The sequence below is a fragment of the Triplophysa rosa genome, linkage group LG20, assembly GCF_024868665.1.
Source record: "Triplophysa rosa linkage group LG20, Trosa_1v2, whole genome shotgun sequence".
Lineage (NCBI taxonomy): Eukaryota > Metazoa > Chordata > Actinopteri > Cypriniformes > Nemacheilidae > Triplophysa > Triplophysa rosa.
Genome location: NC_079909.1, coordinates 10,677,620 through 10,704,610, shown reverse-complemented (window position 1 = coordinate 10,704,610; position 26,991 = coordinate 10,677,620). Strand labels below are relative to the sequence as shown.

The window sequence follows — 26,991 nt, the reverse complement described above, 5'->3', positions numbered from 1 at the left end:
AAATTAGGCTGAACTATTGAATTCAGTTTACAGGCCATGGACTAAATCTTGTGGATTACTGCAAAATAAAATAACTAGGTTGTATGCGTCGCGCCTTATACTACCCTAATGCACAGCTTCTTGTAACTTAAACCAGCATTATTGTAAGCATCATTCTTGAGCATAAAGGAGTAGTTCACCCATAAATATAAATTCAGTCATAGTCTATTCACCTTCATGTTGTTTAAAACCTGCATGTGTCTTTTTTTCTGTGGAACCCAAAAGAAGATATTTTGAGAACTGCCTCAGTGGTTTTGTGTCCACACAGTGTTCTTCAGTGCCCAACATTTTTCAAAATATCTTCTTTTATGCTCTCCAGAATAAAGTATGTCATACAGGTTTGGAATGACAAAATAATTTTCAATTTTGGGTGAACTATCCCATAAGTAAGCACTTTATACTGTTAGAATCTCAAGTTAATGGTATCAAAAATGGGGCAGTCGTGGCCTAATGGTTGGAGAGTCGGACTCGTGACCAGAAGGTTGCCGGTTGGATTCTCAGGGCCGGCGGGTAACAACTGAGGTGCCCTTGAGCAAGGCACCTTTATCCCTACTTGCTCCCCGGGCGCTGCAGTGATAGCTGCCCACTGCTCCGGGGGTACGTGTGTTCACTACTCTCTGGATGGGTTAAATGCAGAGGTCACATTTCGGGTATGGGTCACCATATCTGACTAATAGGTCACTTTCACTTAATTATAATTATAAAAATGAATCATTGATTTGTTAAAGACAGCGCTTATAAAAATAATTTGTACGTGTAACTGAAGCCAGACATTTTGATTCTTCAATGTGCTGCGGTCTTCTCCATTTATGCAACGAGCAGATGGCAAGCGTGTTTGCATCTTATGAGTCAGAGATCACAGAACGCCTTGATAATGAAAAGCTGTCAATCAAATCTTCCACAGAAATACTCTTTAATTTTCAATACAGGACAAAAATCAGCAAATGAACGTGCATGCCTTTACTATTTCCTCTACATAATGCTTAGTACATAAATGATTCTATCCATACAAAATATAAAAATATGTAGTACATCATTTACAGATCATTTACAATACATCCTTAACTTAGTGAATTTCTTCATACAATTGCGTATATACATCTTATTACTGACTAAAACGGCATTTTCAGCCCAGAGCGAAAAGAATGAGTAACCAGAACCATACAAATTAAAGTCACTGTGCCTGAATGGATTAAATAATGAACAATTGCACATCAGCTGTAACAAATCCTGCAAAGTGAAAAAATGTAACATCCAGAATCATTTGGAAATATCACATGGGAAAACATGCATATGCAATTCGAGGTGCGAACAAATTATATTACTGCGCATTATTCACCGATGGCCTCACGACACTGAAAAGCCTCTCAAACATTTGCTATAAAGGACGGATAAAATCTTGTTGTGCAACATTGTGCGGGACGCAGCAGCGTGCCTTTCAGGAGATAATGCAGTTCTTGCTTTTCCTACGTTTGCGAGTGTGCAACTGTCCGCGGCTCTCAAAGTGACCGGACGCTCCCAGTCCAGAGGAGTTGTATTTGCGCAGCAGCTCTTCGCTGGTCATGTACCTCAGCTGGACGGGTCTAGGAATGGGCTCGCCCAGAAAATACCCTTCATCTTCTGACTCTGAAGACGAGGAACAGGTGGAGCACCAATCATCGTCGTAATCGTACTGGTCCCACGAATAAGGGCCCTGGTGCCGGTAAGGGCCGGGGTTTTGAAGCGTGAGGTCAGAGGTCGTCCGAGGACAGGGTCTAAACGGCTGCTGCCTCAATCTGCCTGCGCTTCCGCTGCCGTGAAGGCCCCTGGGCCCGCAAGGAGGAAACTGGTTGTAATCTTCATGTAGGTGAAGCTGAGATCGCCTGGGGGGCTGGTGACGCTCGGCAGCAAGGTTAAGTGCGTTATCCGAACGTGAGCGGCGGGAACGGCGAGATCGATGGTGGTGGTGGCGTCGGCGTGGCTGTTCTTGGTTGATGGTTCGACGGCGAGTTCGGTCGCTCATTGGCGCCAGACGGGCGTTGTTGGCATTGCTCACCAAGCTTATGCGGTCCTCCTCCTGATAAGCGAATCCAGGGGGCAAAGCGTTAACTCGAAGAGATTCACGGGAGTATTGCCTTGGGAATTTCACTTGGACCGGGGTTTCGAGCTCAAGGTAGGGCTGCGCGGTGTTCAGGCTGCGCAGAGATTCAGAGCTATGAAACTGCACGGATGAGTTGAGGGTGCCCATGTTGCTCTTTTCAGAGACGTTCATGCCGGAGTCTTTACTCAAGTCTGGCATTGAGAAGCGAGACAAGTGCTCGTGACGTTTACTGCCGCCATCTGCAGAGGTGCCTGTGGATGGAAAACACGTGTAAGATTGCCGTAACATTCTATTGCATCATTAGCAAACCATAAGTTTTATTAACAGAATTATTAATAGCCAGTATATTTTTACAATTAAAGACGACTGTGTAACAAACGCAAGGTACCTGTAGCATTAGACAGAGCCAGCGACTCAATCGAGCCATGTGGGGTTTGCTCCTGTGGTACGAGCTGTTCACTAAAGCTAAGTGCGCTGATGGGGTTCCTACTACGACCCATCTGTAGGCCGACCTCCGCCTTCTCCTTCTGGAACATATGCAAGCTTACGGATCGCTTATCAATGAAGCTATTCTGTGGAACCTCTTGAAAGCTCATCTGTGTCCTCAGATTGGGCTGGTAATAGTCCTCTGGCTGTCCTGGCTGGAACCAGTTCTCATTCAAAGACTTTCCTTTCAGAGCAGATATGGGGGGTCTCCTGGATCCCACAGGCTTTGGATCCGCCGGGTGACCGGGAGACGGATTTGAGGAATAACAAGTCCGGATGTTGCACTGACTGAGCAGATGAAGAGGGTTCGATGAAAGTTCATCGTGGCTCTCGTGACCGTACATCTCTGCCTGCATGTTCCATGGCGGAGGGTCTCTGTTCAGGCTGGGGGATTGACTGGACAGACTGAGCAGATCCATTTGCATGGACAGCGGGTCAACTTCAGCAGAGTAACGGGCCGCAGGAGAATTTCCCCCATGGGTCCTGTCTCCTCCGCTGCCAGTCCCATTGCTCTTGTTGGATTTGGAGCTGCTGCGTCGGGCCTCGCGCGAGCGGGCGCTCTGAAATGCAGAATCGGCAGAATCCGAGCCGTTCTGGTCTTCGCCAAGACTGCACGCCCGAGAGCAGAAGATCTGACCCTGCTTGGGTAGAAAGGGTCGGCCGAGCAGGGATTTCTTACAGCGGGCACAGCTGAAACAGGTTTCGGTGGCATGCCAGTGTTGGCCATCATATGTCATTTGGCCTTGGTCGATACCTGTAACAGAATACAATCAGAAGGCCTGGATTACAAAAAGCATCTTTGCTTAAACAAATTTACAAGAGAGCAATTCTTTAAACGACATTAGAGAGCACTTAATATAATTGTGCGACACTTTAAAATGAGTATTTTAGTTTATGTTCCAAGATGGTGAAATTGTTTTTGTAGAAGACTTTTCCATGATAATGTAAATAAACGCAACAAAAACATCTGTGGCTTCTTCTCATGAGGTGTAGACTTGTTTACTATAAACTGATTATACGGCATGCCGCATACCTCAGAACAACATTATATTTAAATCACAGGTCTTTAAGGAGGTCATAATGGAGAACATCTGTTTGCAAAACCTTCACTAATGCTTCCTGTTTATAATCGCTTTCCCAAAATTACTTTTTGCGGTCCTGTGTGGAAAGTAAATTCCATACGGGTTGAATTTCAATTTAACAGGCAGCCAGAACTTGGCTGAAACTTTAAAGCATGTGTTGTGAGGCTAGATCTATAAACTTGAGTTGCGGCTCTCACGGTGAGTTTTGCATTATTTTCTAATATCGCATTGATAGGTAAATCTTCCCCTGGCGCAGCCCCAGCTCAATTACTGCAACGATAGAGAGAAGCAGACCAGCGTTGCGTGGACGTTGAGCCAATGATGAAGGACAGGCTCTTACCGATGTGTTCCCCACAGGAGTCGCAGTACTCTGCATACAGCGACTCAAAGCAGGTGCAGCAGTACGGTCGACCCTCCTTCATAATGTAACGCTGGCCGCCCAGAACCGTCTCACACTCGAAACAGCAGAAATGCTTCATGTGCCAGTGTCTGCCCTCGGCCTCTGTGCACTCATCTGAAAAAATGATCTGAGAGACAGAAAAGAGAGTGAGACCATTTTTCTGCAGTAACACAAGCAGCAGACTCACCGAGCTGCAGCACAGCAGTAAATCTATTATCACTATAGAGATGAAGTGCTGTAACCATGGTAATGTGCGGTGTAATTGTGTCAGCGTTCTTTACATAAAATGTGAAGCAGAGAAACCAGGCTTGCTGTGTGCAGTCATCTAACTACACGAAGAGAGACTCCTCATAAACATTTATTTTTCTTTCGTACAAGTATAAATGTCAAATGTAATGTTAAAATGCACATTATTACAGTTTCATTTACAGATATTACTAAACATTCATGGCTACAATTCCCCAAGAAGTGCTTCTGTGTATATTAATCTATGTTTGCAACGATGATGCATGAGTTCAGGGCGGGACTATCGGTTTGACCAACCAATAGGTGCCTGGGAAACCTTTTGACTTCTTTCCGTTTCGGTTTGAAGATGGCAGTGCCACAAAACTGAAGTGACTGTTGATGGTTTATTGCAATATGACAAAAACCATCAGGACGAGAGCGGCTAACCTCATCACATGCTGAACAGCGGGGTTTGAGTCTCTCAGCATGGTGGCGGCCACAGAAGATCTTCCCGTCCTGGTAGAAGTAGATAAGATCCACCAGGAGCTCGTCGCACATGCTGCACACAAAGCATTGTGGGTGCCAGCACACCCCGTGTCCCGCCCGTGACGCAAAGACGGCGATGTCGCCTCCGTTTATCTGTCCCCCACACTGTACGTGAGAGAAACAGATGAAGAAAGAGTTAAAAAGAGAGATCGAGCGAGCGAGAGAAAGAGACTCAATGACATATATAGGTCATTTAACAGCAGGGTGAAAGATTAAATCAATAACCATCTATTTTTTGGAGATATATAATTGCAATGGTATGAAAACAATTAGATTTTTATATATTACATAACCTTGCAGTACTCAATGTTTTCAATACTTATATAAAACATGTTTGATTTGAAAAAATATTAAATTTATTTCTTTTCTTTTTTTGTATATTTTGATATTTATTTGATTAATATAAAATACTGTAATATCTTTTAATACAACAAAATCAGTAAAGAAACATCTAATTCACATCATATTTATTGGATGAGCCACACGCCTCAATCGGACACTCATAAAAAAACCTGCAAACGTATTTACGACCTGCACATATGGGAAAATCAAAATGGGTAATAGGTGGCCATCATATTGCCTCTGGGGTCAGAACATAGCTGATCTTAGCAGATAGCAGTGCTGGTTTCTTCTGAAGACTGCATGAACAGCACCGGGGGGCTAAATGGGTGCTTTGTATCCTTAACTGTGGCAAGGCTGATGATAAATTTAAAACATGCTAAAAAAGCCAAACTGTGTCAGTGTGACATCTGTTCCTGAGAAGTAACAGAAGGAGAAAGAAACCAGGCAGGTGGTCACAGACATGCATATCCAGCTTAGACTCGGCTCTAATTCACTTACTGGCACTAACATGCTATCCCAGGTGGGCTATCGCACACACAACGAAAATCTAATATCGACAACAATAAAAAGTGGCTAAGAACACAACATCAACAGAACACCTCTGTCGTCCATTCGCACGCACCTGTTCACAGATGGCTCCAGTCATGGTGACAGGAAAAGGCCTGACGTTCCCGCGGCCCAGGTTTTCTCTCTTCCTCTGGTTACTGAAGAGCTTCAGCTCTCTCTTTTCCTCTTCATCCAAACCATTACAGTACCGCACCTGCGCAGCGAGAGCACGGGTCAGTGGCACTGCACGCATTCAGACGCCCACGGCGTCTCTTGAATGCCGAGCTTTTCGCGCGAGGCCCTGTGATGTTCTTACCTCGTTGTCGTGTGGGGGCAGCTGGTGCAGAAGCTGTTTGATACGATGTTTCTCTCCTGGACTGTTGACGTACGGCACCTTCTCCTCCGGTAAAGAGCTGTAATACTGATGCACCTGGAACGACCAGATATATTTAGACAAATGTACTATTTAACATATACAAGACTGAATTTCTGCAAGTTCAATCAATATACTTATCTATCCATGTAGAGGCTAATAAATAAACAGATTATTACAGATAATATACAGATTGTTAACGGGACATAATGCAGACATGGGCAATATTTTGGCTCTAGACAGTATTTATGTTAAATTAAAACACCAGGTTTGTTCACAAGGTTTGCTGATTGACCAAATACTAGAATGTACTAGAAATCCTAGAATACTAGAAGACCATTTTGGCACTTGGATGACATTGACTACGTTTACATGCACCCTCATCATGCAGTCTTGTAGGATTTTGGAAATACTGCGATTACGCTTTACCTCGTGTAAATGCAATCATTCGATATAAATAATGTGATTAAGCTCATAATCGCAGTAAGAATAATCGAAGTTACATATGTGGTGTACCCCTGTTCATTTTTCTTTTGTTACGTTAAGAGTAGGGAAGTATACGGCGATAAAGATTTTGCTTTCTTTATTTTTTGCTCAGTTAGGTTAGTTGTTTAAACTAAGTTGGAACTTGTTTTGTTTTATTATGTTCTTTCCTTTGGCGTCACTAATTTTCCCTTTTCTCTTGGGTTGACGTTATTTTTCTGTTGTTTATTCGAATGGTTAATATTTTTATACTTTATTTTTGCTTCTTTATTAACATCAATGTTGTAAATATTATTTGATATTATATTTTCACTTTTGTATATTAAACACTTTGGCAGTTTGTTGTCAGCGTGTTGTCACTTGCTACCAGCATTATTTCACAACTTTACCATAGAATAATTGTTACTCCTTTCAACCCTAGACAATGCCTTATAAAAGGTCGTAACAGCCGGTTTTAATCGCAATATGAAGGCATGTAAAAACCTTAATCGCATGTATGCTGCTCTGATCAAGGTGCGCATGTGCTTTTGTCACGCACCTTAAGCGCAAATTCATGGTAAACATGACAGTCTGAAGTTTTACTGTCAACACAACTTGCTGTCAGCAGTCTCTGCTCCTTACCTTCATACAGAAACAGCGCGAACGCGATGACAGCTTACACCACCGTTGTGGAAACATTTTCGATCAAAATTTCTAGATCCATCACGGGCCGAGTAACCATAAAATACATCCACATAATGGTGTTTTGCATTTGACGCGACCATATTAACGATAGCCAGGAACACACACTTACTGTATCTGAGATCATCGTTTGAGCTGTGTAAAATAATCAGACTAATAAAACTTTCATGTAAACGGGAGCAAAGAGGTGTTCTCATGTCATGTAAACATGCTACTGCGATTAAGTCCTTACTCTGATTATTGGAAATAATCACATTATTGATGCACATGTAAACGTAGTCTATGTCACAAATGCAAGAGTGGAATTTATTTCCCCCTGTTGCTGTTAACCCCTTCCCCCATATCTCCCAATGTCCATGCCTTTCACACGCACACCTATAACATTAAGGGTGATATAGAATCTGTCCTGATTCTTTATTTCAGGTTAACGTGAATGTCTGTCTAGAGCTTATCGCAACCTAATATACCATACAAGCATTACATTTTTAACACTAGCACTAAGGGACAGTTCACCTAAAAATAAAAATTCTGATATAATTTACTCACCCTCGAGTTCAAAAAATCTTTGTTCTGATGAACACAAAGTAAGATATTTGGAAGAATGCTTGTTGTAACCAAACAGTTCTTGGCCACCATCGACTATCATATTAGAAAACAATGGTAGTCAAAACTTCCACAGAACGGTTTGCTGTCCTACATTCTTTAAAATACGTTATTTTTGTATTCAACAGAACAAAGAAACGTGTAAAGCATTTTTCCTACTATGGTAGTCAATGGTGGCCAAGAACTGTTTGGTGACAAGCATTCTTACAAATATCTTTCTCTGTGTTCATTAGAACAAAGACATTTATACAGATTTGAAACAACTCCAGGGTGAGTACATAAAGATAGAATTAAAAATTTTGGGTGAACTGTTCCTTTATATAAGTCTACATTACAATTATAGCAACTGACAGGAACTCAAACAGGAGCTTAGCATGAGCCGTGATACCTCCCTCAGACCACTCATCCAAACCGTTCACAAAGATTTGGTGGGTTAATGGCTTAATCTGATATAGGACGGGGGGCCCATCTGCCTCTGTCGCCATACCACATAAACAGCAAGGAACAGATCTCATAAAAATGTGGAACAGCTTGAGGGATTGTAACAAATAATTAAACACTCCGTTGAGCACCGTTGTTTACCTTTAAGTTCAAATGTGGAATGTGAAAATTAAACGTTGTGGCTCTACTCAAGATTTGTGAAAATACAAATTACTCGCACAAAACCGTGTTGTACCAGTAATGGCACACATTGGGCCTCATTCATGAAACATGAGCAGTAATTTTGTGTAAAACATTCGTAAAGTCGTTCTGACGTAAATTTTCGGATTCATAAAAATGTCTACGTATTTTAAAAATGTTAGTTGGTATGAAAAAAATGTACACCTGCTCCCTACCACGTGTAAATAGTGTGTAAAACATTCAAATGTTTTGTGTAAACCGATTACGCTGCATATTGATGCACTATGTATCATAATAATGATATTTTACGAGTTCCTTAGCCCTGTCTTTTTTCTGGTTTTTACTCTTTAACTTTGGGTAAAACGCAGACCGTGTCGCTGTCCCTTTTAACACAGCTGTCCAATCACAGTGGAGGAGAGGCGGGACAAACAGTAAATTGACCAACCATCACACTTGTACAACACAACAATGGAGAAGTCAACATTGCTGGTTATTGCATTTTTATATTCATTAATAATCTTCAAAATAAGATATTCGTAACATGTTACTGCTGTGGATATTTCTAATCATAGCATGTCTCCAGAAAAACGTGCAGTGCATTCAAACCGCTCTCAAGCGCCACCAGCTGGTTATTTTCAGAAGAGCACCAAGCATTATACGCTAAAAACGCTTTTGTGGACACACGTTAATTTATTAATTTATTGTTAGGCATATAGCCTATTAGTCTTTAATGCATTTATGCAATATAACGAGCCAAAAATGGGAATGGAATCCAGAGGATTCCACAGCATTCCTAGATATGTAATTTGCGTAGCTGTAATTCCTAGGCGGGATTATGCTAATTATGAATTGAGCGTGCATGCAAACCTTATTTACGAATGATTGCATTAACATACACACGTTTTACTGTCAAATCTGACAGTATTTGTGAATCGGGAGGAGAGTTTTCAGGAAGGTCCGTTTTACGCGCAAATCACTCATATACTTACGAATGTTTCATGAATGAGACCCATTGTCTTTTAAGAACAACATGAATTTGGTATTTATAGTCCAGTGTGAATAGGTGATATGAAAAGGCTTGGATGGAATACTTTTCTCTCAATGTTTCATCAAATGTGCTTTTTTATGTTTTATACAAGCAAAGACTAGGATTCCCGAAATGCTCTGAAACAAAATCACCAACTTCTTCTGGAAGGTGTGGGAGTATTTCCAAAACGGACATTTCCCCATGTCCGGTGTTTAATTCGTCCCCTTAATATAACTGTCTTTTTACATTCGAGCTGATGGCTCTTTCGGTGCTTATGTTGGCCGGTGCTGTGTTATCAAGGGGTATCTAAAGAACCAGCGCAGAGGTTCTTGAGGGATAGCTGAAAATTACATGAAACACCAACTGTGGTCTGGCCCCGGTAAATTACAGTACGTTCATCCAATAACAACACTCTCCTCTCAATATGAAGATCCCTGGTCCAGCCAACGAACTGATGTGATCAGAAGAACATGGACTCAGAGCACTCACACAGAGGAAAAGCTTGTGGAAATAACTATAATCAGCAGAAAGAGATCTGGCAACCCGCCCAAGTGTCAAGGGATCTGGCAACTGCATTTTGTGTTACTGTATATGGAGAAAGGCTGAGGAAATGGCTCTTGATGTGAGGGTAAAGTAACCACAATCCAAACAGCTGTTTTCCATTGAATAAATAAAGGCAACATCCCAAAGAAGGGAGATATAGTGTGTGCTGGATGATATGAGAAATCCACAAAGCACCATAATAAATTAATGTAAGACCAAAATAAGACAAAACACATTTCAGTAACCAATGACAAACAGTGTATAGCATCATAACCCTCTGTTTAAGATAGTACATTCTTTGTATGGATAGGATTTTGCTTGAAAGGTCAAAAATTGTTCACCATCAAGGTCAACAATTATTCACCATCATGTTGTTCAGTGGTTTTGTATCCGTATAGTGGAATGGGTGTTAATGTTGTTTAAAAGCTCTTTTTTGTGTGTTTGGAGGAAGTAAGTGATACAGGTTTGGAATGACATGAGGGGCTAATAAACATCCATTTTTTGAGTGATTACATTCCTCTTGTTCCTCTTGTTTTTGTATTTTTTTTCTGAATTAACACATTCTTTTGTTTATAAAAGTGCTTTAGAAATAAATAGGCTACATTTTAAATAGTCTGGCCTATGAGTGTTTTTCCATTTCCTTTTTCTGTGGTCTGAATGCCAATACATACAAACGCAGATCCACCGATACAAACCTGACTCAATGCATCCGACCCTCCACCGATAAACAACACTTCTTTCTTTTTTAACCAGTGTAACATCATTAAATTCAGAGAAAAAAATCTGCCGATTAGATGACTCAAAATAATGCTCCATCCGATTCTAAAGCAGACAAACTGGATTACTTTAATTCTATTCACGTGAGAGCCATAGAGCTTTTGGAGATAAACAAGTTCAGTGTCTTCAAGACCAGCCTGTCGTTGTTTGGTGGATGTCTTTTGCAAAACCATTCACATGTGTACTAAAGCAGTTTCCCTTGTACGAAAACAGATTTCAAAACAGAACTGCTATCTTGTCCTATTAGGAATGTGCCACTTCGTGGCAAAGAAAAGCTAATTCGTCATGGCCTGAGGTAATCACTGTCTCTGGGTGAAATTGCAGACAGCGAGTTTCAAAGCACACAGAGAGGAAAGGCATAATTAATGGCTTGCTAATAACATGCATGGACACAGAGTTCTTGTATCCCAGCAACTTCTTCCCATCCATCTGCTCTAACACTGTGAAACTGTGTTCGTTTTGACTAAAACCAAAGTGTCTACAAACAGACGGCTCTTGGAATGCAGCCCGGAGAATCATTTATTGCATAATGTACAATATCTAAAAGATATAATTCTACACCTCCACCATAACATGATCATGAAACAGTTCCTTAATAAGTTATAGGCTAATTCAGGCAGTCAAATGTGAATTAACAAACTGTAAATGACCCGACACACATTGTGTGACCTCCAGAGACCCATTATGGCAGCGAGCCATCGCACAGGGTGGAGGTGCTCTGTTGCTTATTGACCGGCTTGGCTGTTTTGTTAACAAGACTTTCTTTGGTTCATCAGGAAAATGAAACACGCTTCTATAAATTATTTCACTGCCCCGTAAAGGGGTCTGTACACACTGTTGCCTTATGAATCTGATACACGAACCTTCTGAAGCAGAGCATTGCTATAGTAACAAAACTCAGTACAGCAGGAGCGAGGCGTTATAAAAAGACATTTATCTCAAGGGTCTTTGAATTCGAAACATTTAAAACCTTGTGTACAATTCATGCAGCCGGCCTAGATGCTTCTTTAAACACGGCAATAAAAGGAAAAACTGTGGAATTCTTGTGCTGTATGTGCTATAGATGACTGAACTGCTAAAGACAATTACACTGCTATACTAATTGATATATTACACAAAATTAAGAATTTAGACGCGCTTTGTGGTTATACAGCAGACCACACCTGTGGTCATTCAGTGTCCAAGAGACTGTATCTATGAAATCAAACTCAGGTCCGCTGCGCTTTAAATACAACAGTAAACTTGTTTTACCTGTTCAGGTTTTAGTCCGGGCGGGACCCAGGCATATTCCTCCAGCGCGCAGCCAGAGTCATCGTCAGATGTAGAGTTCCTCTGGAAGTCGTACATCAGCTTGGTCACCGTCTTTTCCATCTCCAGGGGCATGACTGTCACAACATGGTCCTCACGAGAGCACTTACAATGGAGACAGATCTTCCTAAACGACAAAAGGAAAACCCCTGTCAAAATGAGCTTCTGCAATGAATTTCTGGACATCAATGGAGAATTTTGGTAACATCGGTGCTTAGTTAGGTTTGAGTTTGCCAGGCTCTTCTGAATGCGTTGTAGTCTCGCATAGCCAGGAACTTATCGCCGCTTTCTGTGGCCAAGGCCCCCCGAAGTGGCCATATGACTGACAGGTAAAGCAACCAATCTCGTTTTGTGCCGTGTCATGTTTAGAAGCGTGGAAATGTCCCCGCAGTAACAGACCGGTGTAAATTCACGAGCGTGTCAAAAGTTAACAGCAACAAAATGATTATAAGTTTATTCCGGGAACCTCGCATACTTTTAAGAATTAAGCGTTTAGTCGATCGTGATGAATTCTTATAGCAACCGTTGTAAACACGACAGCTTACTTCTTAGATCAGACGGCTTTGTGCTGTTTCCAGGCGGACCGTTAAAGAACACGACGTGCACGTCTCCCAGAAATCCTGTAAAATTCAACCAATCAGATGACGACTTCGAACGTGCTGAAGTGTTTCCCGAAAAGTGTGCCTTATGCATCAGACGTTCAACCAACGGTCTGTGGGCGTGACGTCTGAGGCTGAGACTAGGATGCGTGTAATTTCCATTAACCCTATAATATCTTTCAAATATTAAAATATAAAAAAATAATTAAAACAATTTAGTTTAAAGAAAGAGGCACAGATACGGCGATCTCCTCTTATATGATCCAAAACCACTGTTTACATAAAACAAGTAATTTCTCAGCAAGAGTAACATTAAAACAACATTCCTTCAACCCACACAGAACTCACAACCGGGTCCCGGGTCCATTGTGAAAGAGTTACAGCCTTTTTTCTGCCACATGACATTGCTAAAAAAGAAACTGATCATGATTGACTAAAAAAACAAGCTATAAAATTACACAAGTTGCATAAAGCACACTCATTATTTTTTGACAGCAGCTACAATTAAATGTCACCACCTATTCTAACAGTTTTCTCCGGATTCTTCCACTATGTCAATCAACACGGCCACATTTGGTTATAACCAGAAATGCCCCATAGATCAACAAAACCCTCAACACGTCCAACGATTCATGCCATGATGAAACACACACACTCCACCAGTCAAACATGCTGCGTCTGGTTAGTGTCCAGACAAGCAGACACAGGCCTCATGCTCTGCCAAAACCACACTTTCTGAGCAGGCCAGCCAGTTGGTCAGATTAACTAACCTCTTAGACCAGAGAAAGAGAAACAAGCCGCTCACTTTAGGGCCAATCCCATTAGCTCCTCAGATGCCTGACAGGCTGTAAGGTGTCAAAGACAGAATCTGGCCACTAACACCATGACTCACTGACTCTTTCACAATGACCAGATGGCTAAACTAAGAACATGTTTAATTTAAAGAGTCATCTACGTAAAGAAGCTCTCGATACTGTTGTATTAAAAAATGGTTTTGCATAACTCTATTGGATAAATTTAAGCCCTGGGCTCAACGGTAAGGATCTTCCTGCAGTGGGTCCGGTTGGGGCAGCAGTTCAGGTTTTTACTTGCCCTGAATTTACATTGGCCCCAAGACAAAAATGAATATACATAATAGTAACAGAAAAAAGCTTTTATACATTTAAAATGTATACATTTTACTAAATACAGTTCTCTTAATAAAAAGCTATAATGCAACTCCACAGCCACAAAGTTATGATAGTTTTTTTGTTTTATTGTATTTTATAGTTTGATTAATATTTTGATTTTGCTTATTTTTATGCTTATATGTTAATTTGAATTTTTGTGCTTATTTTATCTATTTGTTTATTTTCAATATATTTCCTTTTTGTTTTTATTTATGTTAATAATTTCAATTTAAACATATTTGAGTTTATTGCAGAGGCAACATTTCTAAATTTTGTTTCGTTTTTTTGTTTTAGTTAGTTTTTCGAGTTTTCGATAGTTTTTCAATTAATATTTAAACCGATACTTTATTTAATTTCAATACGCAGAAGTGTTTAAATAGTTTTAATAAACTATAATAACGTTGGACAGCTATACATTTTTATAAACGGTACAAAGCATAAATATTTGTTGTAACTGAATCGCAAATCACTCAATTTGACCAAAACCGCTAAACAAAAAAGCTACAAAACATTGAAGACATTTAAATCAGCACATGTAAACAAGAATGTTTAATACGTAACAAAAATCCACAAATTTCCAAGAGAAGTGAACACCACGCCAACACCAGAACCGCCATGTGACATTTAAAAATAAAAAACTTTACTAATACAGAATCCATTATAGCTTGTCGGTGTGGACAACTCAAAATAACATGGAAAAGATCCCTTTTCTAAAATGTTGTGACGCCATGATGTGCCTGGTGTGGCCACGGTGTAATCGAAAATATAAGATCATCATAATGCGATCAACTGACCCAAAATTCATCACACAACAGATTTATCTGGCCTTTATATTATTCAGCCCTGAGCTACCAGCAAACATCTGTCATGGTTCAGTTGGCCTAAGGATGCAGGATATAAAAGAGCGAGTCGTCATATTTCTCCTACAACTTTGTGATCGTCCTGGAACACAATAGTTCACTTATAAATATTTAAGAAGCAGAAAACAAAAACAACTTTGAAATGGATGAAGCGCTTTAAAACCTGCATGAGGTGAACCCTAAGCAGTTAAAAAGCATCACTTTGAATCAAAAAGAAAGGACTGGAGAGTAGGATGGATTCTGTAGGGTTTCTGTGGGAGGAACTGTTAAGCAGATATATATATAGACCGTGCAGCTGATCTCGCTGCAGTTTCAACACCCTTGAGCAAGGACAACTCACCTGCACTACTGGAGAGGGTGGCAACTTCACAACTCGCATTAATATTGAACACACACAGCAAAATACAGCCCTTTAAAAACCCATCAGTGAATACTGAATGATGTTGAGTAAGTCTCAGTGGCCGGTCTTCCTATGGAGCAAGCCAAGCAGAAAATATAAGGGAGGAAAACAAAAACAAATCGCTACAGAACAATCTGGTACATTCTTGGGAAGTGTAGGCATGTGCAGAAATACATATTTTGCCTACATGAAGAGTCAGTTTTACAAAAGCCATGACCCTGAATTTAAGGGGAGTTTACGTTCATGTACTTCACAAAACTGAGAAAATAACAGAATGGAAGAGATGAGGTTAATGGATTAATGAGACCCATGCCTAACCAATTTAGCTACATTCACTTTGTTGGAAAACTTTGGGAAGGAATCTACAGAGATGCTGGAAGGTCCAGATACATGAACTGTTGGGTTGTCACAGAGGTTCTGGTCTATATCCCTCTCAACCGCACAGAATGGATTAAGTGAAACGTTAAGGGATTCCATGTTTCACCGTGCTTCGCACATGACTGAAAATTCCAGGCCCAACCCTCCTCCACGGTCCATTGATATTGTTCACTCACAATCATCTAAATGTGATCCGAATTAAAAAGGTTGCCGGACTGCATCTAGGCATACTGATTTCATTACAAACATCATGCTAAGACCCAAGCATTGTGATTTACAAGACGAGCCTTTAGAAAGAATTTGCTCTGCACTGCAAATATAGAAGACTGGGAATGTAATTTAGGGATGACACAGAAGGTTGTTATACCCCTGAGGCATCCGAGCAGAACGTTGTCCTTGTGATTTATGATCTGATTTGACAATTGCTCATTGTGGGTTAATCATTGCATTTTTAAATTGTTCAGACGACAACAGATGTGGTCTTTTTGTTAGCTCTAAGCATCTCCCTAAAAACCAGGCCTGTGCCACCACCAGACAATCTCATACAATTCTCTTTAACAATAGCCCATGGCTAGACATTGTCTAGCTAGGGCATTGTCATCCTCAATACAGGGGCCATATTTACCAAAAGGAAAACCAGGTCTGATGTGGCTTAAAACGAAATCCAAAAAAATTCCAGTCTCTCACTGATGAGGCTCCCAGGCTTTTCCATGGCATCACTCCCAATGAATTAAACAACCTTTTTAAAGGGCAACACACAGTGAAGAAACTGGTCACAGCTGGGTGCTTACTGAGAGCCAGTTCTTCATTTACTCTCATTTATCTTGTATACTTTGAACTGAATAGGAGTCCCACATAAAACTAAAGAAAACAATATAGATGTATATGCATTTTCAAAACAACAGACAATTTTGTGTGTGTAACACATTGACACACAAATAGGCAGACAGAGCGACTCTTTATGAAAATGAATAACCATAATTTTTGGTTTTATCTGTAGTGAAACCATGGTAACCATTGCCCTCTAATAAAATGATAATATAAATGCTAATCAACTAATCAACAGAAACTTATTACACTTACTATAATAAAAGCATGGTTAATTGAGAGAGAGAGAGAGAGAGAGAGAGAGAGAGAGAGAGAGAGAGAGAGAGAGAGAGAGAGATTTATGGAAGGTGAAAATGATGACGTATAAGACACGCAGCTCGGAAATGTGAATTTTACATCCAGTCTCAAGTCTTAAGAATGTAAACAGAAGATGCAAAATGAAACGAGCCATTCATTCTGTAGCCTACTCACGATATATATGGTCGTATTGACGTATGAAAAGATCAATTATTCGAAGAGAGCAAGAAATCCGTTTAATGGCGGTCGCATCAAATAGACGGGGGTGCAGGAAGAAACGATATCGATTTAATAAAAATAATGCTGTAAAATAAGATGGATCTAGTCGGGATGTAACCACCCGCGCGCGAGCGAGCGACGCGACACAACTACGACGCCCCCATTATAATTAACCAAGCTGCAAGCGCGAGTGTAGATGCGTGGACGAGAACGCTTTCTCGAAGGCAATTGCTGGTGTTTCTCTTTCTTCATCTGCATAATTCCTCACTTAGTCTCTTCACATGTTAATCCAGCAACACAATACCAAACAAAGACTTAATCCGACTAACAGGGTCAAGACAAATCGAGTGGGAAAGATAACTATGGTGAGAAAGTTGCATACAATCCGGGTTTTCGCAGTAGTCTCTACAGACATATAAAAATTAATTTACGTTACAACGTTGAAACTTCACAATCATATAAAATAAGCATTAAACCTTGCTGCTTGTTTAACTGACGTTAAAAAAGACGCGTGGACGCACGACATCACCCGCTGCCCAAACTGCGTTTGACTTACATGTCCGTTTGATTTAAATGGCGAAGTTTGACACTCCTCGAAATATCATGATGTAACAAGCAAATGGAAGCCAAACAACGGCATCGGTGAAAGATACAGAGGGCGATTAAACGTCCAAATGCTTACCTTCTAACATGAACGATGAGATCGCTTGATGTTGCCTGATGTGAAAGGATCTAAGCACGCGTCACTCATCTCCAGCTCCTCCGTGGAAAAAGGCGAAGAGCGCACTTTCACTTCTGCGCAAACAAGCGCGATTCAATCCGCACGTCTTTGTCAAGCAAGTACCGCAAACAAATCATCAGTCCGAGTCCGTACACAGGTATCGTCCATGAAAGGCATGCCTCGGGTTCTGGTGTTTTTAATAATACGTCTTTAATATTGCGAACACACGAAACGCCCCCGCAGATCTTGCTCAAATCTCCGCGATAGTTCCTCCGGTAGAATGCAGGACATTATATGAGCCTGCGCTTCTCGTCAATAACACAGAGTCTGTGAGGGAAAAAGAGCTCAGTGAACCGTGGCGTGGACTCGCGCTGCCCACTCGAGCTTGTGAATGGTAATGAGCGTCCGTGATGTCAGCAAGTGAACGCACCTACATTAGTTTAATTAAAGACGCGAATAGCTGCTGTTGTTGGGATCATTTACATGCAAATCACTTACTTTCTCTCCAACTGTAGAAACATACGCAATTCAGAGGGCATAAAGTAACGGAGGAGGGGAAACAAAGTCTTCAATATGTAAATAAATGCCTTTTGTAATATGAACTGATGGAGGTCATGTAGCTTTACTTTATTCCCATTAGAAAACAATAGAGGCTTTTGCTAAATTGATGATGGTGCTTAAAATTAGACGATTTATTTCTTATTTATAATTCTTTGATTTTTGTTATTTATTCCGTTTAATATAATTAAAACGTGTACTGTTCAGTCCCATAGTTCTACGTGATATAAATCCTGTGTTGTATTACAAACCCTCAACAAACAAAGATCATTCACAGATTAACAGCACGAGTTAAATCCGGCTCAGTAAATCAATGCTTGTTTACTCGTATCAAAAGCATTCGCTTAGTTGCTTCTTATAATGTCATATGGTTGCAACAACAGGGAGGAAGAATGGAAGAAGACAACAGTGGTTAAGTTACTTAATAAAACCACCCATAAATCTATTTGAATGTAGCTGGCTCTTTAACTTCCAGGTGGCTTAGGTTTATACCAAGACGGTCTGTGTCTCTGAAAAGAGGGTATCTCTTATTGGACTGTGCTTCACATTTACAGGCCAGTCTGAGCCAAACCCCTACACACAGGGTATCAATTACCCCCGTCCTTGTGCTTTAGGCTCTACTGAATAACACACACTGACAGCAACTCCATTCCCCATAGCCACAAGCTCACTGACATGCCTGGCCACAAACCTACACTGCTATCAAACCCAGCAAAACCACTGCACCAAATCATGTGACCCTTTGGTTTCTTTTAATGGTAAATCACTATTCAGTTACATTACTGTACAAAATACAATACAAAATACTAAAACAACTATTTAACTAAGAAAATTAGAAAGTTGGTTGGTTAAGCAAAACGTACATTTATGTTTGAAGACTTGGGAATTTAAAACCCTCAAGCAGTCACGAAATCATCACAAATAATAAGAAATGAATGAGAAATGCGAATGTACACTAAAAGCGGATGACGATTTAATTTCTTCATGCTTTACAAAAATACCCCCCAAGAAAAACGCTGATGACTATCTTTCTAAGTCAACACTAGGGCAGCTGTATCTAAACTCAACAGCTGATTGCCAAGGAATGCATCTCTTTTTCTGGTGCGACCTCAGGATGAGATAACCAAATTCCATCTGGGAAATGGGCTCTAAGCCATCAAGGTAAGGCAAACCGCCTCCTCCCCTTTCCCCGATTATTCTATTTCCAAGTCCCACAAACAAAACCCCTCATTTCCAGACCACATTACATGCACAGAGATTACAAGCACACAGTCTGGTATGAAGAGATAAAATGTATTTTAAAGTGCTGCCGCTTGCTTTTGGTTAACTATTCACCGCCTGTAAAGGCAAAGAGAGAGAGCAACGGAAGACAAGCTGTGTAATACATTAAACTATCCTGAACCTCTGTTAGCACTGGGATTTGGAGCTCTTATATGACCTTGTGAATTGGCTTGCTGTTAATGCCCCACTTCTTGTCCTCTAAAAGGGTTCTCCACTGTACGGAAGCACTGCTGAGCCGTATCCGTCAATGCATGAATTTAAAGAGAGGACAGCAGCTGCACAGAGGAAGTTTTCAGAAGAGGTAACATCCAACTTTTTTTTAATCAACCAGAAGCGGAGTACAGAATATAGTCACCAGTATATTAACACCAGTAAGAAACCGGTGATAAAACATGACACACGGGCCGCTGTACGATACATTTGGAGCGCTTCGCTTGCTTTAGGGTAGAACAATAAAGTGACTCTAAAAATAAACAAAGCATTCGCTTGGACAGCTCTGATGATTCATCTATTCAAAACACTGCTCCCTCTCGCGCGCATAGCAATCATATGCACAAATATAAACCTGCGCTTTCTGTCAGAACAATGTGGGGGCTGGCTCTGTGGCTCTCAAAGGGCGTTACATCACATTCCAGAGCCCATTTTCCTGACTGAACATCCATTCATTCAGCACTAGAAGAGATCCACTCAAAGATGGCTGTAGGTGTCAAATCCCACAGCGCATCATTTCTACACGTACACGGGAGAGGGTCTCATCATTGGTTTTGATGAAAACCTGAGAACTAAATTTACCGAAACTCGCATTCATGTAACCAGCAAGTCACAGAATTCTTTGATGTTTTTACATCTACGAATTTATGTTATTTAGATAAGCTATTGAAACCAAACTATGTGATATCTTGTGTACAATATGTTTTGTACCGTTTCGTTCTTATCATAAAACATCTTTTTTTTTACAGTTCTATAGCTTGAAACCATAAAGTAAAGTGCTCTAGCTTCACCCTGGCGACATGGCAGTGGTTTAAAAGTAGCAAGTTAAACTAAGTTAAATAAATGGGTGCAGAAGTATGCCCTGTTTAAATATTTAGTTTGGGGGGACTGCAGGAGTCAGAGAAACAGCCATTCACACACGGCAGAGACCGAGATAGATCCCACTTGTCAGAGAGTGACTGATGGAGAGAAACAGAAATAAAAATGTACCTGATATGCATGTTTGCATCTCCTCTGACAGAAAACAGAAACTACAGCTGGGTCCCATTCGTGCCCCACTTACGATTCATAACTTTGTCATCACAATAGCACCATTTGGTTGCGTTTTTGTTAAACTTTTAAGAAATTCAGCTCTGTTGGCAGTATTCGTTGAGATGTAATGTATTTAAAGGTCCAGTGTATGAAATTAAGCAGCATCTAGTGGTGAGGTTATGAATTGCAAAAAACGGCTCACTCCACACCTCCCCTAAGAAGCACTATGGTGGCTGACACAGGAGTAAGGAGTGTAGTCATGTTTTCGCTTTGTCGGAGGAGATAACGTATTAACGAAATGCGCTTTGTTGAGCAGTTTGTCTGTTTAGGGCTACTGTAGAAACAACATGGTGAATGTAAGGGGACCTGCGGTGTATGTAGATAGAAATAGCTCATTCTGTAGGTGATAAAAACATAACGCTTCATTATGTAAGGTCTTTACACACCTCTGAAGACAAAGGGATGTGTATAGGTTTTAAATTAATGTTTTAATTAATGTTTACATTTTGAGATTAATTTACTGACACTAAGACCATCTGGTTGAAAGTAATTCCAAAAAGGCCTCTGAAAAATATAGTTCTGAGAAAAAGCAAAGCATCAATGCCCTTTGGTTTTTTTATTTTGTAATCTAATGCAATGTAATACATTGCTTTTCGAGTCACAGCACATTATATGTTTGATATATGATTGCAGTAAATATAGTATACATGTAACAAACCCAGACTCTATTCTAAAATAGCAACCTTGTGCTCATTACCCGTCTGGAAAATGTATTATCAAAGAGGGTGTGTCTTAGGGATAACCCCGTCAGGATACACTTTCAATCCTTCATCTTTGAGAAGTTATATTTGAAGAGTTTGGTTCCAAAACGCTATAAATCCATTCTGATTAATTTGAGTAAAAATGTGTTTTCTTTACAAAGAAAGTGGCAAGATGAAAACCACTATTTTCTGTTTCACATAGCATCTTTAGGTTCCAGTAACAAAAAATTCAAATCCAGATTTTGATTTTAAAAGATTTATAAAAACTGATCATTTTTCCCCAAAATGCAATAATTCCATTGAATCAATATAAAAAGTTATTTTTCATATTGAAAGTGTTGAAAATACAAAACAAAGTGAGTTGATCCACATATGACAGCCTCTGAATTCAATACAATACTAATCTTACATACAGGCACTGGACTAAAAGTACATTCAATCGGTCATCGCTCCTAAAATGAATTCAACGGGTCATCTTTTTAATGCTATAAATTAGTGCCTCATCTTCTTAATCTCCTCACGTAAATTATTAGATTTCGATGGCTTACGTTTCTTCCCCACCGCAGAAACCAGCACAGGTTCATCAATGCCGTCAAAATTATTCATTTTTTGTTTGTTTGTTGAACACAAAGTACAAAGTGGATCAGGGAAACTAGGAGCCGACCGTATTCAGAGCGCCGCCATTACTGTTTACAATGCGTGGAATGGTGTGCTGTGATTGGTTGTGCTGATATATCGCATTCTGCAGAGAAGTGAGACTGGCGCATATTGCGGTTTGGAAAAAAGGAAGAAAACATGACAGAATAACACAGCGGATATCGCATTTTGCATAAAATTAAAAAGTGACTTCTCAATACCGACCTGATACAATACTGATTTTGGCGGAAACTCATTTTTTTAATGGCGTTTATCGCGTTTTGGAACCAAACTCTTCATTTCCTCTAGACTATCTTATGATACCTCTGAGATTTCCAGAGGATAATAGTGTAATATGAAATAAGAATACTAGTATTTGTTATAGATTGAATTCACTCTGAAATGGTCCACTGGACAAGAAAGCTAACAAAGTCGAAAAGGACATTCCATGAATGACTACAACAATGGGGATTTTATCTAAGCTATTCGATATGGCTATTAGGAGCTTACCAGTGGCATATGCTGAAAGGTGGAATGGAATTAATTTCTGTTATTGCTACAAGGCAGATTTCAGCCGTTTTTTTTTAACCACAAGAACATGCTATTAACCATGTAAGACATAGCGGAAAATGAACTAATTAAATTATAGATGCTAGAAGATTAGAGCATGAACAAAATAAAGCCTCTTAACTTTCTCTACATGAGACCAGTTTACAAAGTGGTTCAGGGTACGAAGATCTAAATTTAAACACTGAAAACTAAAAAGTGGATTATAGGACAATCTGATATGAAGCTATGCCAAACAAAAGCCAGAGGCTCTGAGATAAATGGGCGAGAACGGAAGAGGGCCTTTTAAGGTCCGCTGTGTCTGGTGGTGACAAATGTTTATGCATAAAGTTCAGTCTTGGGAGTGACATTCTTCCAGGATAGAAGCAAAATTAAAGAAACGCGAGAAATATGAAGTGTGTGATAAATCTAGATAAATAAGATTCACAGAATTAATTTTCCTTAGTTACATAAATTCTCTCTGCACTTTAACACACCTCATCTCTTTAAATCTCGCCCTGTGGTCTCTGCTTATTTATATATCCCTCTTATGAATTCAAGAGGAACGTTACACCCTACAAGGCATTAATGGCACAGGCAGGCATCAAGTAAAAAGGAGGGCACACACACACCTACCACTCTGGTGTGTTTATTTGAACTGCAAATGATGGGGGATGGAGTGTTTGTGTGTGGGACGCTAGATATGGTCGAGGTTTGGTGTTAAACTGAAGGTCTTGGTCCATTTCACACATATCTACACTCTTAGTAAGCTTTTCACAGTGTGCTTGTTTCTCGTAGGGTCCCTTGGCTCCATACACAGATGCTTCTCTGTACTGGAGAGCCCAGAGACGGATCAGAGCACAAGGCTAGAGAGGAACACACACCAAACCCCCTGATGGATTGAGAGATGCATTCCTTAAATCGAAAACCTTCTTTGTCTTTACTAATTTTCATTACTAGGTAGGGAAAAAAGACACAATGTGAAACACTGTGGGAATTGTCAGCCTAAATCTGATCCACATATGGAAAACAGCCCTATGCCACCCAATGGCACCGACTGGAGCTATTCCAAATCTCCGCAGTCCACAGGCTGCCAGTGATTAAATGTGGAGATTATTCTGGGATGGCTGTGAGATCCAAGACAGCTATGCCCAGACTCTAGCAAGATACTGTAATACATGTAAAGAGCACAGTGATCTAGGAGACATGAAAAAACCCCAATTTTCACTCACACACACGCACACGCACATTGACGTGGCACACCTGGTTTTTCTGAGCTATTTTCTATCCCTGTTAATTGCCGGGTGAAAGTTGCAGAAATCCTAAATAACTCACATTTGCCTTCATGGACGCCTGTAAGAGAAGGTAGGCTGTAATTCGACATTGCCAAATCAGAGCCGTTTCTTAAACCCCTCAGCATGTGGGTGTACAATGGCCATAAATAGCACTAGAGATGCTTTCACTTGGAAAAAAGAGCTGTTTATGACACTGAAATCTAACAGGCAAATTTAATGGAACATTGTAGGGAATGTCTCGATATGTTGAGTGCGACCGAGCTTGAACATGAAGTGGGGGGATAACTGAAGGCCTTTGCAATGTGATATAATATCGGAGTCAGCCATGACATGATTTCATGATTCTTTATTTTTCATGCAGTTACTGATGAATTTTTTAATGGTTTCACATTTATCCTCAGTGGATTTGGTGCATTGCACAGTTAAAATCTTATCGTATTCCGAGTTTGGAATTCGGGTGAATAGAAATAATTGAAGGGAGTCGTTTTCCTTTATTCTAAAAATTCTAATAAAGATATAAAAATATAACAACAATATCATTTAAAGGGATACCAAAAATGAAAATTCTGTCATCATTTACTCAGCCTCAAGTTGTTCCAAACCTGTATACATTCTTTGTTTTGTTGAACACAAAGAAAGATATTTAGAAAAATGTTAGCAACTGACATTTCTAGGACATCATTGACTACCATAGAAGGTAAAATTATTATATATATATATATATATATATATATATATATTATAGATATAGATATTTTGAAGAATTTAGGGTAGCAAGCAGTTCTAGGGCACCTATGCCTGTCCTTGATGTGTCAGTTGCTAAAATTTTTCAAAAAATGTTTATTAGTGAAATTTAAACACGTTTGTAACAACTTGGCCGGGGGGGGGGCTTGGGGGGTGATTCATGACAGAATTTTCCTTTAATCCTTTAATGGTGACAACATCAATCCAGTGTCTCGAGTAATATTGTAAAACTATTACATATTGATTTCCCCCACCTCTTGAACATATTCTGATGATTTTAGTAAATAGAAATCATTTTAAACCAAATGAACAACAATGTCATTTAGCATAATGAAATATTCAACCCAGTTTGTCTGCCTCCCAACGGATCCCTGACTTGATGTTAATTACTGATTAAAATGTTAAAACGGTTTAGCTCGTGGCTTGAATTTGAAATCGCTCTACATTCTCATTCGCGGCTGGTGCAGAGAGACCGATCTGCCAATCCGCTGCATCTGTCATCCCTCGTGGTTATTCGTTTTCCAACATGACTGAACCACTTTCCTCCGGGGCGTAATAAGTCGGAGGATATGACATAATTGTCTCATTTCAGTACCTCACAGTCTCTGTTTTATGCAATCATGCCCTGTGTGTGAACTCGTAAAAACATACAATTAAAAGTGTTCAAATTCAATGCCAGAGTGGCAAGCTTTAAGATGGCGTGTTGAGAGAACGTGTGAGCCAAAGTGAAAGAGAAAAGGGCACTGTGTCTGGTTACATCATGCTTACCATGCAATCACTAGCCTCAGGACAGACACGGAGGTCAGTAATTCAGCACAAGAGAGATGTGTGCATGTCAATGCCTTGACATGTTGTGACCCATTTAGCATGATTTGCATTAGAGGCTATATAACAGTATAACTTGTGCATACTAGTCATTGCTGTGGTGACATCAACAGACCCACAGCTGTTCTTGATCATATTATTGATCTGTTTATACTATAATTTAACTGAGCCACAGCTTCTCTGGTGAGTCCCTCGGGACACATATGTAGTGCATCTCAGATAAAATACACAAACAGACCGTAGTATAACAAAGAACAGTGGCCGTTTCTCAATTCCAAGAAGGCAAAGAACGGACTTATGTTCTCGTGGAGACGGGTCTTGCGAGGCAGCCTCAGAAAAACAAACTTGGATGGACGTGCCGCAGTGACTTCTGGGACTTCAAGCAGTTTCCGTATGCGCGAAAGACTGCATTCGATGCATCCTTGGTATCAAGAACACTTGAGTATTGGAACGGCCTTTGACGGTTATTGAGGACGTAGAGCGAGAACACGAGGACACAAAAGACCACTAAAGAACGCATATTGAGAAACGGACACTGTTGGGGAGTTTTCCCATTCCGATATGTTTTAAATCTGAGATGTTACAAGTTTTGAACTTCCAAACTTTCAAATGATTGGAGCTTGTCAAACATATCAACAATATTTTTTTCAGCCTCATATACACCAAACAAGATGACTGGGCCATCTCTAAATGATCCAGCAGACCTGCATTTCATATTATGCGACGCAGAGGCAATGAAATAAATATGTAACACTCACAGATTTGAAATGACGCTAGTAAGCAGTTTCTCTTCCTCACAGGATTCTGTGTGTGGGAGTGCGAACAAAGTATGAACTCCACCATCTGGTCCATTTTACAGCCTCTTGGTGCAAATCTTTGCTAGCATCTCAAGTTTTTATTTGTTCACCTTTATTTTCTCCCAAGTTTCATCTTTTAGTCTGCAAGCAGATAAACGTGCCGTCTAAGAGATGTCGTTGAGATAAGAACAGAGGGAGTTCATGGGAAGATCAGTCACATGGGAGTCTCCACCACGGAGATCTGTTTTAGAGGCCACTTGAGGAATTTGACACACCAAAGCTGGTGACCTTGGTAAACTTTAGAGATCCTGTGTCGGCCACAAAAGCACACACACTTGCACACAAATAAAAACAGCTCTTCAACTTGAAAACCCATCAGAGTGGATACACATAAACATGCTCCAAGAGAGGAAAACCTGGTCCTGTTTCTACATAACAAATATGGGAATTATTTTAACCTACGTCTACAAAAGGAAGCTTATAGATAGCTCACAAGTGTACTTCAAAGATTTAAAGAAAGTATGTCAGTCAAAAAATAATAATAACATGCTATGCCATTTATTGAACTTATAGCATAGATAAAAATGAAGATACTTTAAAGATTCATTTTAAAAATTAATATAATAAATTGTAAAGATTATAGTGCAAGATGACATCACAATACTGGCTTTGG

General features: G+C 40.1%; 1 protein-coding gene across 4 annotated transcripts in view; it reads right to left on the bottom strand.

Annotated features, from left to right (window-relative positions):
* Nucleotides 1-940: 940 nt before the first annotated feature.
* The window catches only part of prickle2b (prickle homolog 2b), a 73,481-nt gene continuing 47,430 nt past the window's right edge, over nucleotides 941-26,991 (bottom strand). For 2 of the 4 annotated variants that reach the window (XM_057362123.1, XM_057362126.1), the window contains 7 exons: nucleotides 12,106-12,289; nucleotides 6,063-6,176; nucleotides 5,823-5,960; nucleotides 4,760-4,963; nucleotides 4,028-4,214; nucleotides 2,508-3,359; nucleotides 941-2,370 (listed from right to left, as the gene is read on the bottom strand). In XM_057362123.1, coding sequence (XP_057218106.1) covers nucleotides 1,478-2,370; nucleotides 2,508-3,359; nucleotides 4,028-4,214; nucleotides 4,760-4,963; nucleotides 5,823-5,960; nucleotides 6,063-6,176; nucleotides 12,106-12,289 — 2,572 coding nt within the window. In that variant the 3' untranslated portion in view covers nucleotides 941-1,477. Of the gene's footprint in view, nucleotides 2,371-2,507; nucleotides 3,360-4,027; nucleotides 4,215-4,759; nucleotides 4,964-5,822; nucleotides 5,961-6,062; nucleotides 6,177-12,105; nucleotides 12,290-16,867; nucleotides 17,295-17,594; nucleotides 18,038-26,991 lie in introns of those variants that run through there. The other 2 variants (XM_057362124.1, XM_057362125.1) reach the window with 2 other exon arrangements.